The sequence below is a fragment of the Eutrigla gurnardus genome (assembly GCF_963514095.1).
Source record: "Eutrigla gurnardus genome assembly, chromosome: 6".
In the NCBI taxonomy this organism is placed as follows: Eukaryota; Metazoa; Chordata; class Actinopteri; order Perciformes; family Triglidae; genus Eutrigla; species Eutrigla gurnardus.
The window spans coordinates 18,311,184-18,323,684 of record NC_139920.1 but is presented as its reverse complement, the minus strand read 5'-3'; the positions used below and the strand labels follow the sequence as shown (position 1 = coordinate 18,323,684).

Genomic DNA, 12,501 nt, shown 5'->3' with positions numbered 1-12,501 from the left:
TCAAGAACCACAGTGAGGTGATATGCTCAACCCAGATCTGAGAGCATTCAACCTACAGGCAACTTTACAACAGTCTGTATGGAAAGACTGTTGAAAGCCATTCTTAAATCATCAGTCACAATTGTCAAAATAACATAAAGCTAGCAGTGCAAGAACAAAAGTATTATCAGCAACATGCATTTAAAATATAAAACGCAAACATCTCTAGAATGGTGTTTTTTATAGAATATTATATCATTAAACATTTTTTTCATTAGCAGGTAGTTTGTCAATGGGGAGCCAATCTTAGGTACCTTGTATACTACTGTGTAGATGAGTAGCCTAGTACAGTACATCATATCGTGTTTTTTTATGTAAAGTAACTGTCTGGCACCTACATCTGTCAAATAAATGTAGTGGAGTAACAAGTACAATATTTGGCTCTGAAATTTCACTCTGAAAAGTATCAAATGGAAAAACTTAAGTTAAGTAAAACTACTTCAAAGAGTACTACATTCCACCAGTGCACTTATTATTTCTCGAGTTAAAGCTCCGTTGGATTTGAAAAACAAACATAAAAACAGCGCCCTCTTCCTGTTGGAAACTGCACAGCAATCCAGCAGATTTCCCAAATCCATATGTGCCACGAGTAGCGAATCCACTGGGAAAACCAGGAATATACATCGTCGTTGTTAACGTGGCAACAGACTGTGCCCAAAACAGTTGTTTGCCACATGCCTGCTTTACTAATAGTTACTCATAGGAACCATGTAACTGAAGTGTACCATAAAAGATGTCAGGATACATATCTCAGACTTTTCAGGGACTTTTCAGCTGGGATGAAAATCTCTGAAACTATTCATCCACTGTGACACAGTGATCTACAGATTAAAATGCAACTATGGTTATATTGTAAAGTCCATTTATTTTGCAAAGCATACATGATAAACTGTTAAAATTAGGCCTGAAGCTAAAAAAGCCAGTTTAGCTGTGTGAATACCACTAAATGCTGACTTAAAGGGACAGAATAAGAGATACATTTTTCCTCTTACCTGTAGTGCTATTTTTCAATGTAGACACACTGTCAGTGGTTATTTTGAGTAACCAGGTCATGACTTCTTTGAGACATTGCTGTTGAGTTTTCCCAAATGTATCTTGTATGTAGACCCCTTTTATTGGGGCAGTTATCTCTACGGCTGATATCTCCAAAATTAGTCAACTCGTACCAAAACAATCCAGATTGACAAATAGCACTACAGGTAAGAGAGTAGGAGTCACTTTAACTACATATTCTGCTATAAATGTTCAGTGTATGACACGTCTTACATTTTAGGGTATCCCATAGCTTACTCTGAATATGATTTGACAGAGCAATATAAACTAATGTTTTTTTTATATCAAATGAGTTAAACTTTCTGTAGGTTGTGTGATCTACACAGCAGTGTATAATCATGGAAACATACACACTGAAGTGTGACCAACTAATGGCGTATAAGTGGAGAGTAACTGAGGAAAGGACTTGCTCTGAAGTCTGGTGGTGTGATGGCTGACACGTCTGTATCTCTTGCTAGACGGCAGCAGGGTGAACAGGCTGTCACTGGGGTGGCTGTCTTTCTTTTAATATGCTTTCAGCTCTCCGCGGGCACCTCTTCTCATCAATATCACTGACGCTCAAGCTTTTCTGGGCTGTTTTTAACCAGGATGGAGACGTGTGATGACCAATGCTCCATTTATGTGGACCGGGCTGCGTGTCAACCAGCTCCTTGGTTTTTTATCGACGTTGACCTTGTTTCTGTCTATATGAAGTCTCAGCGCTGTGATCCACCGATGACAGTATAGTGTCATCTGCAAACTTCACAACCGCACAGCAGAGTTGTCCCCGTGTCGGGGGTAGCAGTCGTGGGTGTGCAGCGTGACTACGCAGCTCTTGGGGGTCAACACTGGTGGAGGAGGTGTACAACATCCTGTGATCCCCTCAAACTGCTCATGAGGTGGAGGAGCCGTATATTCAAATGGGATGGGAGCATTTGTTTCAATGTGTTTGTAGTAGAACAGGTTGGGGCTTACTTTGCATTGTTAGGATTGTTTTTTCACAGTAAACCTCATGACCTCGTGTTGAGATATTATAGTTAAGAAATGCTTGAATACCTTTAAGGATCTTAATAACTGCGGTTGAAAGAAGGATTTGTCCTATGACCTATGAAGACCACTGGTGCAACCATGGTTATCCAGGTTATGTCATCAAAAATAATCAGACCAGATTACATTTGAAAATGTGTAATCCTATAAGAGTTACTTTTTTAACGATTACTGGATTACAGTTTTGATTACATCTTTAAAATATACAATGCCAGTATGTTTTTGTAAGGGTAATATGATGAATTTTGATTGAAAAATGTGTATATCAAAGTAAGCCATTCCTCTCAGGTTGCCACTTTTACTAATGGTGAGTTTATGAGTGATGAACATGGTGTGTTCTTGTTAAAAATGCACATTTTTGTGAAATTAATGATATTAATGATTAAATATTAAATAAATATGCAAGTAGTTTGTAAATCCAATACAATAAGTCATAAACCTGCAAAATAGTAAATCCATAGATAATGACAAAAAACTTAGTGACATTTAGCAGTTGAAACTACAGCACTACGCTGAACTGAACAGCTCTATCTAAAACGACAACATGCAGATCTCAACTTCTCTTGGCACCTAAAAGACAACGGAACTCTGAACTGACTGATAATGAAATGAGTTGATGTCATTAAGTCAAAGAGTTTTTCTGCCCTTTGATTCCTAACAGCTGGACTCTCCTATTAGTGTGAGCCTGGTGTAGAAATGCCGAAAGCAGCAGATTTATATATGGGGAGGAGGGGGGGGCAACCGTGAAAGAGCAAAGCAGCAGTGACGGAGCAGGTCACATGACCAAGTAACAAAGACGCAGTATGTTAAACTGAAGAGATTAACATCTTCTAACGTTGAAGAGTGGTCTTCCAAGAATTTTCATTTTATTCCTGGTTTGTTTTTATGATGCTGGTTTGATGGGTTTTTTTTAACCGTTTTAATGAATTGTAGTTTTGTGGGGTTGTATTTATTAATGTATTAATAATTTGGTATGTCTTTCTATAATATTGGTTGATTAGGCTCATTTGTGTCATTGAGAAAAGCTGATCCAAATACCAGCAAAGGCACATTCACCGTTAGGTTTTAGTTCAGATCTTGGACCGGTTCATAGTCCCTGGTGGTCGCTACAGTAGTGCAAATGTTTAGCAGCTTGTTAATGTTTTGTAAGTCCTGTTATGCATACAATATAATTGATAACCTTGAAAGTACTGTAAGCGCTGGAAATGATCCCAGGTAGGTTTTACTCTCGTCCACCCAAGTGATTCTGCAGTTCAATACCAACATTTACCAAAGTGGGACATTTCTTGCAGCAAAATCTCGTCAAAAGGTTTCTGATGGGCTTTTTGGGGTCCGTGACATCAAAACATTTGAGAACTGCAAAAAAAAAAAAAAAGAGTAGGTTTATTGTTTTCCGTGTCAGAGTGCTGTGGTTGCTGCATGAATGTGAGCTTCTGTGGAAGTAAGTATTATTCAAAGGCAGTGTGGATGAAGGGTCTCACGTAAGAGCAGTAGGTGGATGAAAACCTGCGATATGATGAGGACCCTCACGGAGGAGCCGGTCCCACTCGGCTTCACCTAATGGGAGTGAAGTGGATGATGGGAAACCGGGGCAGAGGGGCTGTGAAGATGATCAGACGATCCATTTCTGACTGTCGTTTCATCTCATTGTGCAGAGAGTCAAAAAACACAGGAAATGCCGAAGTTCATGGAAGATGAAAAATGAAATATGATTATCTACTCCCATAGATAATTACAGTCTGTGATCATCAGGGAATTTATGCTCACTTAAAATCCCTGCAATGAGGTCTTCACTAAAAATGACATAAATGAATCTATCATTCATTTTCTAGATTAATCAAATAATAGTTAAGACCATTATCCTATCTACTGATCCAATGTGCTACATTAACAGTGTTTATTCTGCACGATTGGAAATATTCTTTATACTGTGAACATTTGCACATTCCTGTTCATATTTAGCACAAGCCATCCTGTTTCAAATTATTTACAGCTCTTTTTATTTCATAAATGGATATTTTTACATTAAATTTTTTTCTTTTTTTTCCTGTCACAACGTATATCCCGTTCATTGATAGCTGCTAAAATTATGTTACGCAAGAGGAGCAAATGTACATGTGTGAATTAAGGCCAGTGAAACCTCAGCTGTCTATACTCAAAGAGCGAGATAAGAATAAAGAGCTCTCACTCTGCTGCTAGTTCAGGCTGTAGGTCAAACAAGAAACACAGTGGCTAAAGAAGAAGAGTCATCACTCGCACGACAAACCTGGAGCAATTTGTGAGCAATCACTCAACTTCATAGACAAATATGAATCCAAAAAATACTTCAACGTGTTGGGATCATTGGCTTTCTTGACTTAAGATAGGTAAGAAGATCCTGCGCTTATTTATCCGATTTGAAGTTACAGCAACGCGTTGGTTGAGGTGAACACAAGTAAGCACGCCCCCTAGTGCTCAAAATTCCTTGTGGCAGTTTACGGCATCAATTCTGCCTCCATGCCACCGAGGTACACTATTGTCCAAATAACAACAACAACAGTCATGCATGGAGTGCTAGTGTTATTGCAACTGTCTTTTTTTTATTTTTTTATTTTTTTATCTCTGACGACAAGATATTTTTCCAGAGGGAAATTGTCGAGCAGCAGTAAAAGTAAAGAACAGGAAAGAGAGCACATATAAAGTAAAAATAAACGATATGTAAACAATAAAGATAATCAGTAAGGTGTAAATGTAGAAATGCAAACCTGGTCATGTTGTTTTCGTAATTAAGTGTCAGAAAACAGGTTAATGGTAAGGTGCTCTAAAACCATGGTGACGTGTTTAAACTGCTTCATAGTTTGACATGTGATATTTGCCTCTGAGTAAACCCTCGTCTGTACGGAGGATCTTGGATCTTGGGAATGTGTGAGCCTTTGACCTGACGCCGGACTCAACGCAGAGTCAGCACTTCGGAGTGTGATATAAAGCGCAGCCTCCTGCTTTCCACCCTCTTCTGTGTGGAGACGCAGGTCTGCCGAACCGTTCACCACAAACAAACAACCGCCACCTTCTTATCAAAACAAAATGAGCACCGCCGCTCAGCCCATATTCAGCAAGGGAGAGGACTGCAAGGCCTCCTGGCACGACGCTTCCGCCGGCTACAATGAGACCGACACGCACCTGGAGATCATGGGCAAACCCGTGATGGAACGCTGGGAGACCCCGTACATGCACTCCCTGTCGACCGTTGCGGCCTCAAAAGGTAAAAGTCGTAATTTCACAAAAGCGACGGTTGTCCAGCATCGGACACCGTACTCGTTTGATGTGCGGTTGTGCGTCCGAATAAAAGGGCTCCTGCACCCAAAATAGCCATTGGTGAGGGAGATTTACAAGTATGTTAATGTTGTAAATTAGAGATATTCCTTTTCTACGGATTTATGTGGCATTCATATTTTACTTTATCATTTAAAATGTTGCTGCAGGTGAATAATCTGTAACCTCAATAAACAGAAAAGCACTAAACTGTAGCCGTCATGCATACTTGTATATTTCAGTACACAAAATTAAGAAATTGTGTTTTAAAAAGGTGAAGGGCTAAAAAAAAATACTATACTCATACATTTACATTTATTAGAAAAACAAATCCAACTTTCAATTAAAAAAAAATATTTAATGCATTTATTACAATTATATTGCTCTATTTTTATTTTAAGTGTGATGATGTATTATCTTCTACCGTCTGTTTGATTTTGTTAATGATGTGGAGAACACGTGTGAGCAGTATGGCGCTCAGTGCTGTGCTGTACTACAGCAGCTGTTTCTTTTCCCATGGGAACTGGCCAAGATGTCTCCATGGGGGAACCTGCTCATCGTCTCATCTTCTTTATGTGAAAATAGACCACAGAACCACACACACTTGCAGACATGTGGGAAGGGACGCCTGGGACACAACTTTTCTTGCAATTAACTGTTTGCAGATTAAGGGTTTGTTTTAAGATATAGACGTGTCAAATGTAGATTCACTGGGACTTTTACACATTTTCTTACCACTTTTGTGTAAATATATTGTGCATGTTGGGATTTCTTCTATAAATCAACATACACCATATATTCACAACATATTTGCAAACAACCAATTTAAACGTTTTAATTCTTAATTGCCCGCTTAAATGTATTGTTTCAACATTTACTGATTATTGAAAACCCAACTTATCAACTTATGAAAAGACTATTTAAACTGGTGTGTATGTTTTTGCCTGCAGACATTTGAATGTGTCTGTGGCCTTACCTGAACTTTATGTTTTAATATTTAATTAACCTTTGTTTATCTTGGAAACTCCCATTTAGATTTTAAAATGTGTCTTCTGAGGGAGTTCAATCAAGACAGCGGCATAAAAGATTCACACGTAAAAGCACAAACTAACCAGTAGTAGACCTAAACAGCAGTTTCCAGCTCCATGCAGTTTTCTCTCACTTCTCTTTGAGTGAAAACATTGAATGAAATTAGAAAGTGAATATTACACTGAGCTGCTGTTTAACGGCTCAGTAAATCATCATGACGGGGTCAAGCAACAACAAATAGCCTTTACTCCTCATCTATTTATATACCTCCCTGAAAGGAGAAGACCCTTTTGCCCTTTCTGTCCAACCACATGTTACAACCAACTGGTTTTCCCTCCACACCCAACGGAGGGATCTCAAACCGTGAACTCAAAAATCACTGACTATGTCACTGAGCCCAAACAACCGGCTTTGTTACTTGCAGGGTTGTGTCACCTAACTTGACTTGTGGCCAACTGAATGCCTGATAATTCATATAATAATTATTAACCTTGGATGGAAACTGAATGTCACAGTGTTTCATAGACATTCAGCAGTTGTGTCAAAAAGGTAGGGAGATACATGGTATCGCAGCACCCGAGCCATCCAAGGACATTCAGAGTAAACGTCCAATCTCTGAGCCGTTGATAAGCTTCAGCAGATATTCCTATTTTCTGATTTGTATCGTGTTGTTCTGTGCTGTAGGCGGTCGGGTCCTGGAGATCGGTTTCGGCATGGCCATCGCTGCCACTAAACTGGAGTCGTACCCCATTGAGGAGCACTGGATCATCGAGTGCAACGACGGTGTCTTCGCCAGACTGGAGAACTGGGCCAAGTCTCAGCCACACAAGGTCAGTAGCGCCAACCGCCGATATTATCTGCCTTTATTCTTTATCCCAGATGAATCAGTTACAACCGCGACTGCATGCTCAGCTCGCATGTCTAGTTTCCTCGTTACTGGCCTCAAATCTGTGTTTGTTATTGCAGGTCGTCCCTCTGAAGGGCCTTTGGGAGGACGTTGTTCCCACCCTTCCGGACAACCACTTTGATGGTAAGAAATCTAACCAGACGTGGGGAAACTTTCATCACTCGTGGAGATATTCCCCAGTTCTCAGAGTCCTGAGTTTCAAGCTCACTGTGTTTTAGGGAAATGAAGCAGACGGTTGGTACAAATCAAAAGAAATTAGTGAACCAAGCCTCTTTTTTTTTTTTTTTTTTTTTTAAACACAACCACAAAATTGCCAAACCATTTAATCTCTTTACACTCGAGTATCAGCCATCACATTAGGGTAAAAGTCTGAAGCTGAAAGGCAGTTTGAAGATGCATAATTCATGTGTCCTCCGCACTTAAACCACTGCTGTCTGAGATCACGTGTTTGATGAACAGATAAACACACTCCTTCCTTCCACTCCTTCGCTTCTCAATATCTTTTCATCTGTCAAGTCATTTGGCACAGTATCAATCAGTGTTTCAATCATTCTGCTAACACTGTGTCCTTCCTCTCTCAGGTATCCTTTATGACACATACCCTCTGTCAGAGGACAAATGGCACACTCACCAGTTTGACTTCATTAAGGTAAGTCATTAAAATCCTCACTAAACATTCACAAAGTCCTGAACACATTTAAATCCTGGAGGAGGATAATCGCTTCATTCTTGGAATTGTTTGCATTAAATTGGATTAAAGACATTGCGTAAATAAACAGTGGTGTAAAGATATTGTGGTGCACATACTGTAGTCCTCCTCGGGTCGTGTCCCGACAGGGCTGAAGGCCTGAATGACCGGTCTGTGTGTCTCTGCAGAGTCACGCTCACAGGATGCTGAAGCCCGGCGGCGTCCTCACCTACTGCAACCTGACCTCCTGGGGCGAGCTGCTCAAGACCAAATACGACAACATCGAGAAGATGTTTGAGGTGGGTCACCGTCATTGTGCCCTCATGGAAAAGGGATCTGAAGCCATTTATCTCATCTAAAACTGTAAAAAACTTGTGTGTTACTGCATTGTTTTCTTAGTTACCATCCAATCTTTGTGGACGTGAAGTCACCACATGTTGGGCGCTTTAGGGGAAATGAAAAGGGGTGAAGCATTTATGATGCAGCCAAAACATTTCATGTGTCCTGACTCCATAAGACAAACAAGGTGTATACAGTATGAACTTAAAACTTTTCCTTATAGTGAGTTGTTTTTTTGCACAAATTAATCAAAATATTTTCTATTATTATGGGAAATGATCCAATATTTGCACTGTTGGACAATTACACTGAAAGGGTTATTGCCATTTAAATGTATTTTCCAAATATTTTATTATTTTTTTCTAAGAATGTTCTGGAGCTGTTTTTCCAACATTTGCAATTGTTTGTAATGTTATGCAGGTGTGATTAGTTCCTACATTTCCCGTGTGCCGTGCATTGTGGAAAAACAGTCTCCATCTCTGCCAACAAAAACATCCTTTTGTATTATTATTATGATATATTTTATCATTATATTTTTTTTTTAGTTTTAGTATTTTTAATATGCATACGGACTGCTTATTAATATGAACACATCACATACATAGAACCTGTTTAAAATGAGTATGTCGTGTAGAATGGGGACATCGAATTTACTTCTAACACTAGTCTCCTAGCAATAAAAATGTCATAAGTTTGGTTTCAATGGAAAATTTTAGATACATGTTGCAGGAAAATACAGTATCTTGCCATCTATTTTATAAGTAGAAATAAAAGGGGGCAAGTAACTGAATACTGACATTAATAATACATAGGCCTATCAGTACTTGTAGGATCTGTAAATTCATCATCATCATGTGTGTGTGTGTGTGTGCGCGCCGGCCTCCATCAGGGTTGAGCGGAGTGCAACCTGAATTCCATGCTGCGATAATATCAGGGTCAGTGATAAACAGGATCAGGCTGAAGGGCCTGATAAAGCCAGCAAGCCGCCTTACGTTGATCAACTATGTCTGTTAATGATTTTCAGGAGAGCCAGGTGCCTCATCTGCTCGAAGCCGGCTTCAAGAAGGAGAAGATTAGCACCACCACGATGGACATTGCACCACCAACCGAATGCAAATACTATTCCTTCAATAAGATGATAACTCCAACCATCGTCAAGGAATAAAGTCCAAAGACGGCGCTGCAACCTTCTTTTTTTTAACACTAATGTGCCTTCTCATGTGACCTTCCCAACCCCCCCTTCTGTTTACTTTTACTGTGCCATATTTCAATAAACACAATTCCGTCCCAACTCATATTACAGGTGCTCATATTTATTATTATTATTAGTTTCTTTTCCTGTGTGATTTTTTTTCCAACGTTCAGGCTATTTACAGACTTGAGTTGATGGTTTGTTACTCAGTGCAAACCATCAGTTCTTTATCAGTGCAGATACATTTTACTCTCCACAGCAGAAAATATATAAGTCAGCAGCAGACTGAAACAATATGAAACCACCAAACATGCATTTACACCCAACTGGAGCTCATCTGTTTTAGGTCCTGCAAGTATGCAGACCCTTTACTTAAGTTAAAGCATATCATAGGCTAACATCACTCAATACAAGTCCTGACAAAGTACAAAAGTATCATTAGCAGAATAAACTTAATGTAAAAGTACACATTGTGCAGAATGGCTCCTTTCCCAGTCTTCTATTATTATAGAATATTGTTCTCTTTCACTCCTGAATACATGTTTTATATTGTTGTAATTTGTGGAACCAACGTAGATATACTTTGTTTACTACCAGGTAGATTCTAAGTACAGTATTACATCCTATTATACACTGCTTAGTTAAAAAAAAAAGACACTTATATTTCATTGGACCTCCTCCGCATTGTTTCGATAAGCTTCTGCAATGTCACAACATTTCTGTCAAGAGTTGCGTTCGTTTTTTGCCAAGATCTTGTATTTGTTATGGAAATATGTATGAGTCGAGGCAAAGAGCCCTCCAGAGATAGTAGATGCTCGATGGCCATCGTGAGAATCAAGGTTTGAGCAGTACAACAGTGCAGTGCCAACCCTAATTCTGCCTCCTGTCCCTCCTGGGAAAACATAAAAGCCGAAGCTGCCACGGCGTCTGTAATGTCTCGGTTAATGGCAAGAACTTTGTGTTCGGCCCTGAGAGACACGTTGCCTCGCCTGGAGAAGCAGACGCTTAATAACCCAGATTAAATGTGAACCTATTCATACAATGATATGTATTAATCTTACACTGAGGGAATCGGGTATAGATAAACTTCCCTCACAGTATTAATGCTGGGAGAGTTGGACTCTTCCTGTCTTCTACAGGACATCTGAAAGGTTCTCAAAGGGGTTCAGGTCTGGAGTCTGGTGGCCAATCCAGCCCGATGAATCCTGGTATTGTCATCGAGGAATGTGCCCGATGCCATCAGGGAAGAAGAAATCCATTGATGGAAAAACCAGGGCATGTGAGTCAGGCTACGCAGAGTCGAGGTGAAGTCGGAACAGTCACTGGAATTACCGGTACTGCAGTAATTATCCAATGGAAGGCCGTTACCTATTTGCTTAGTTAAACCCAGGTGGTGACTTTTATTTAGGGGGCAGTGTTTTTAGGTAAACAATTCAAATAACTATAGGGGAGTAGAAAGTACAATATTTCCCACTAAGTTGTAGTATGTACAAGTATGCAAATGTATATTATTTAATCGATTTACCTAGATACATACCACCATTGATCAGGAGTGAACTTTTCCAAATTTAGTGTGAAGTTTTTTGAAATGACTATATACCTAAAAGTGATACATTCTGAGAAAACTGAGCAGGTTCATTTACAAAAATCTTTAATTGTACTTCGTTTACGATACACCTTTGAAGAGAGAATTATACTGACGATATGCATAGTTGCATAACACACTGATATCCTGCTAATAAGGGTTGCATAATGAAAAACCTAATGAAACAATACATTAGCCGTTATATGGTCCACTGGGAGGGACACCAGATGGACACGAGTACAACGCACAGTATGCTTTCATTTGTGGACAAAGATAACAGTATGTTATCTCAACACTGGGAATAAGTCACCACCTGGTGAGGACACATGAATCATTACATGGAGGGATGATGCAACACCAGGCTGCAGTCAGGTGGGAAACTACAGCAGCTGGCAGATCTCAGATCTGAATCATGAACACATGACGGTTATATTTTTACATTTTACTCAGAGGACTGTGAGGAGGCAGAACTTAGAGCCAAGAGGGCAAGCTGAAACCGAAGCATTTCTCAGGCAAATTATCCAAATATTCTCTGGTTTCAGCTTCTCAAATGTGAGGTATTGTTTTTTTGTTTTAGGTTTTATACTTATAGGTGGGGTAAAACAAGGGATGTGAAGATGCCTTCTGGGGCGTGGGAAATTCTATAGTATTTCAATTCTAATCATGTTTCATTCTTATAGAGAAAACAAAGAATTGATCATGAAAATAGTAGCATAGATAAGTAGGTCCAGACCTTACATAGTAACCTGCAGGGATGGGGCTTATAGAAATATGTTTTTAAAAATATCTTTTGTTGTGATATTTTTAAAAACATGTATTTACGTTTCCACTGTAGATATTTCACTTATTTTGGTTCAGTCATTTGTGGTTTTGACTCTTCGACGTAACGCTTGTTTTTAGGGAACCACTGTCTTCAGAAATTCTCAGATATATTCGTATAAGAAAAGATGTTCCCCAAATACGGGGCGTTGTAGGAAAGAAATATAAACTATGAATAAAAAGAAAGAATAAAAAAAGGTTGTTTTTTTACCTGCAAAAATATCCGAGCTGATCCCAGCTGTCATTGGGCGAAGGGGTGGGTACACCCTGGACAGGTAACCAGTCTATCACAGGGCTGACATGTAGAGACAGACAGGTAACCAGTCTATCACAGGGCTGACATGTAGAGACAGACAGGTAACCAGTCTGTCACAGGGCCGACATGTAGAGACAGACAGGTAACCAGTCTATCACAGGGCCGACATGTAGAGACAGACAGGTAACCAGTCTATCACAGGGCCGACATGTAGAGACAGACAGGTAACCAGTCTATCACAGGGCCGACATGTAGAGACAGACAGGTAACCAGTCTA

The 12,501-nt window shown here is 39.6% G+C and overlaps 1 protein-coding gene across 1 annotated transcript; it reads left to right on the top strand.

The window, feature by feature from the left end:
* Window positions 1–5,073: 5,073 nt before the first annotated feature.
* Window positions 5,074–9,669, top strand: gamt (guanidinoacetate N-methyltransferase). Its single transcript, XM_084011210.1, has 6 exons — window positions 5,074–5,359; window positions 7,123–7,268; window positions 7,405–7,468; window positions 7,927–7,994; window positions 8,222–8,332; window positions 9,397–9,669. Exons 1-6 carry the CDS (start codon window positions 5,182–5,184, stop codon window positions 9,535–9,537), a joined length of 708 nt encoding a protein of 235 aa, XP_083867336.1. The 5' UTR covers window positions 5,074–5,181; the 3' UTR covers window positions 9,538–9,669.
* The last annotated feature ends 2,832 nt before the right edge of the window (window positions 9,670–12,501 follow it).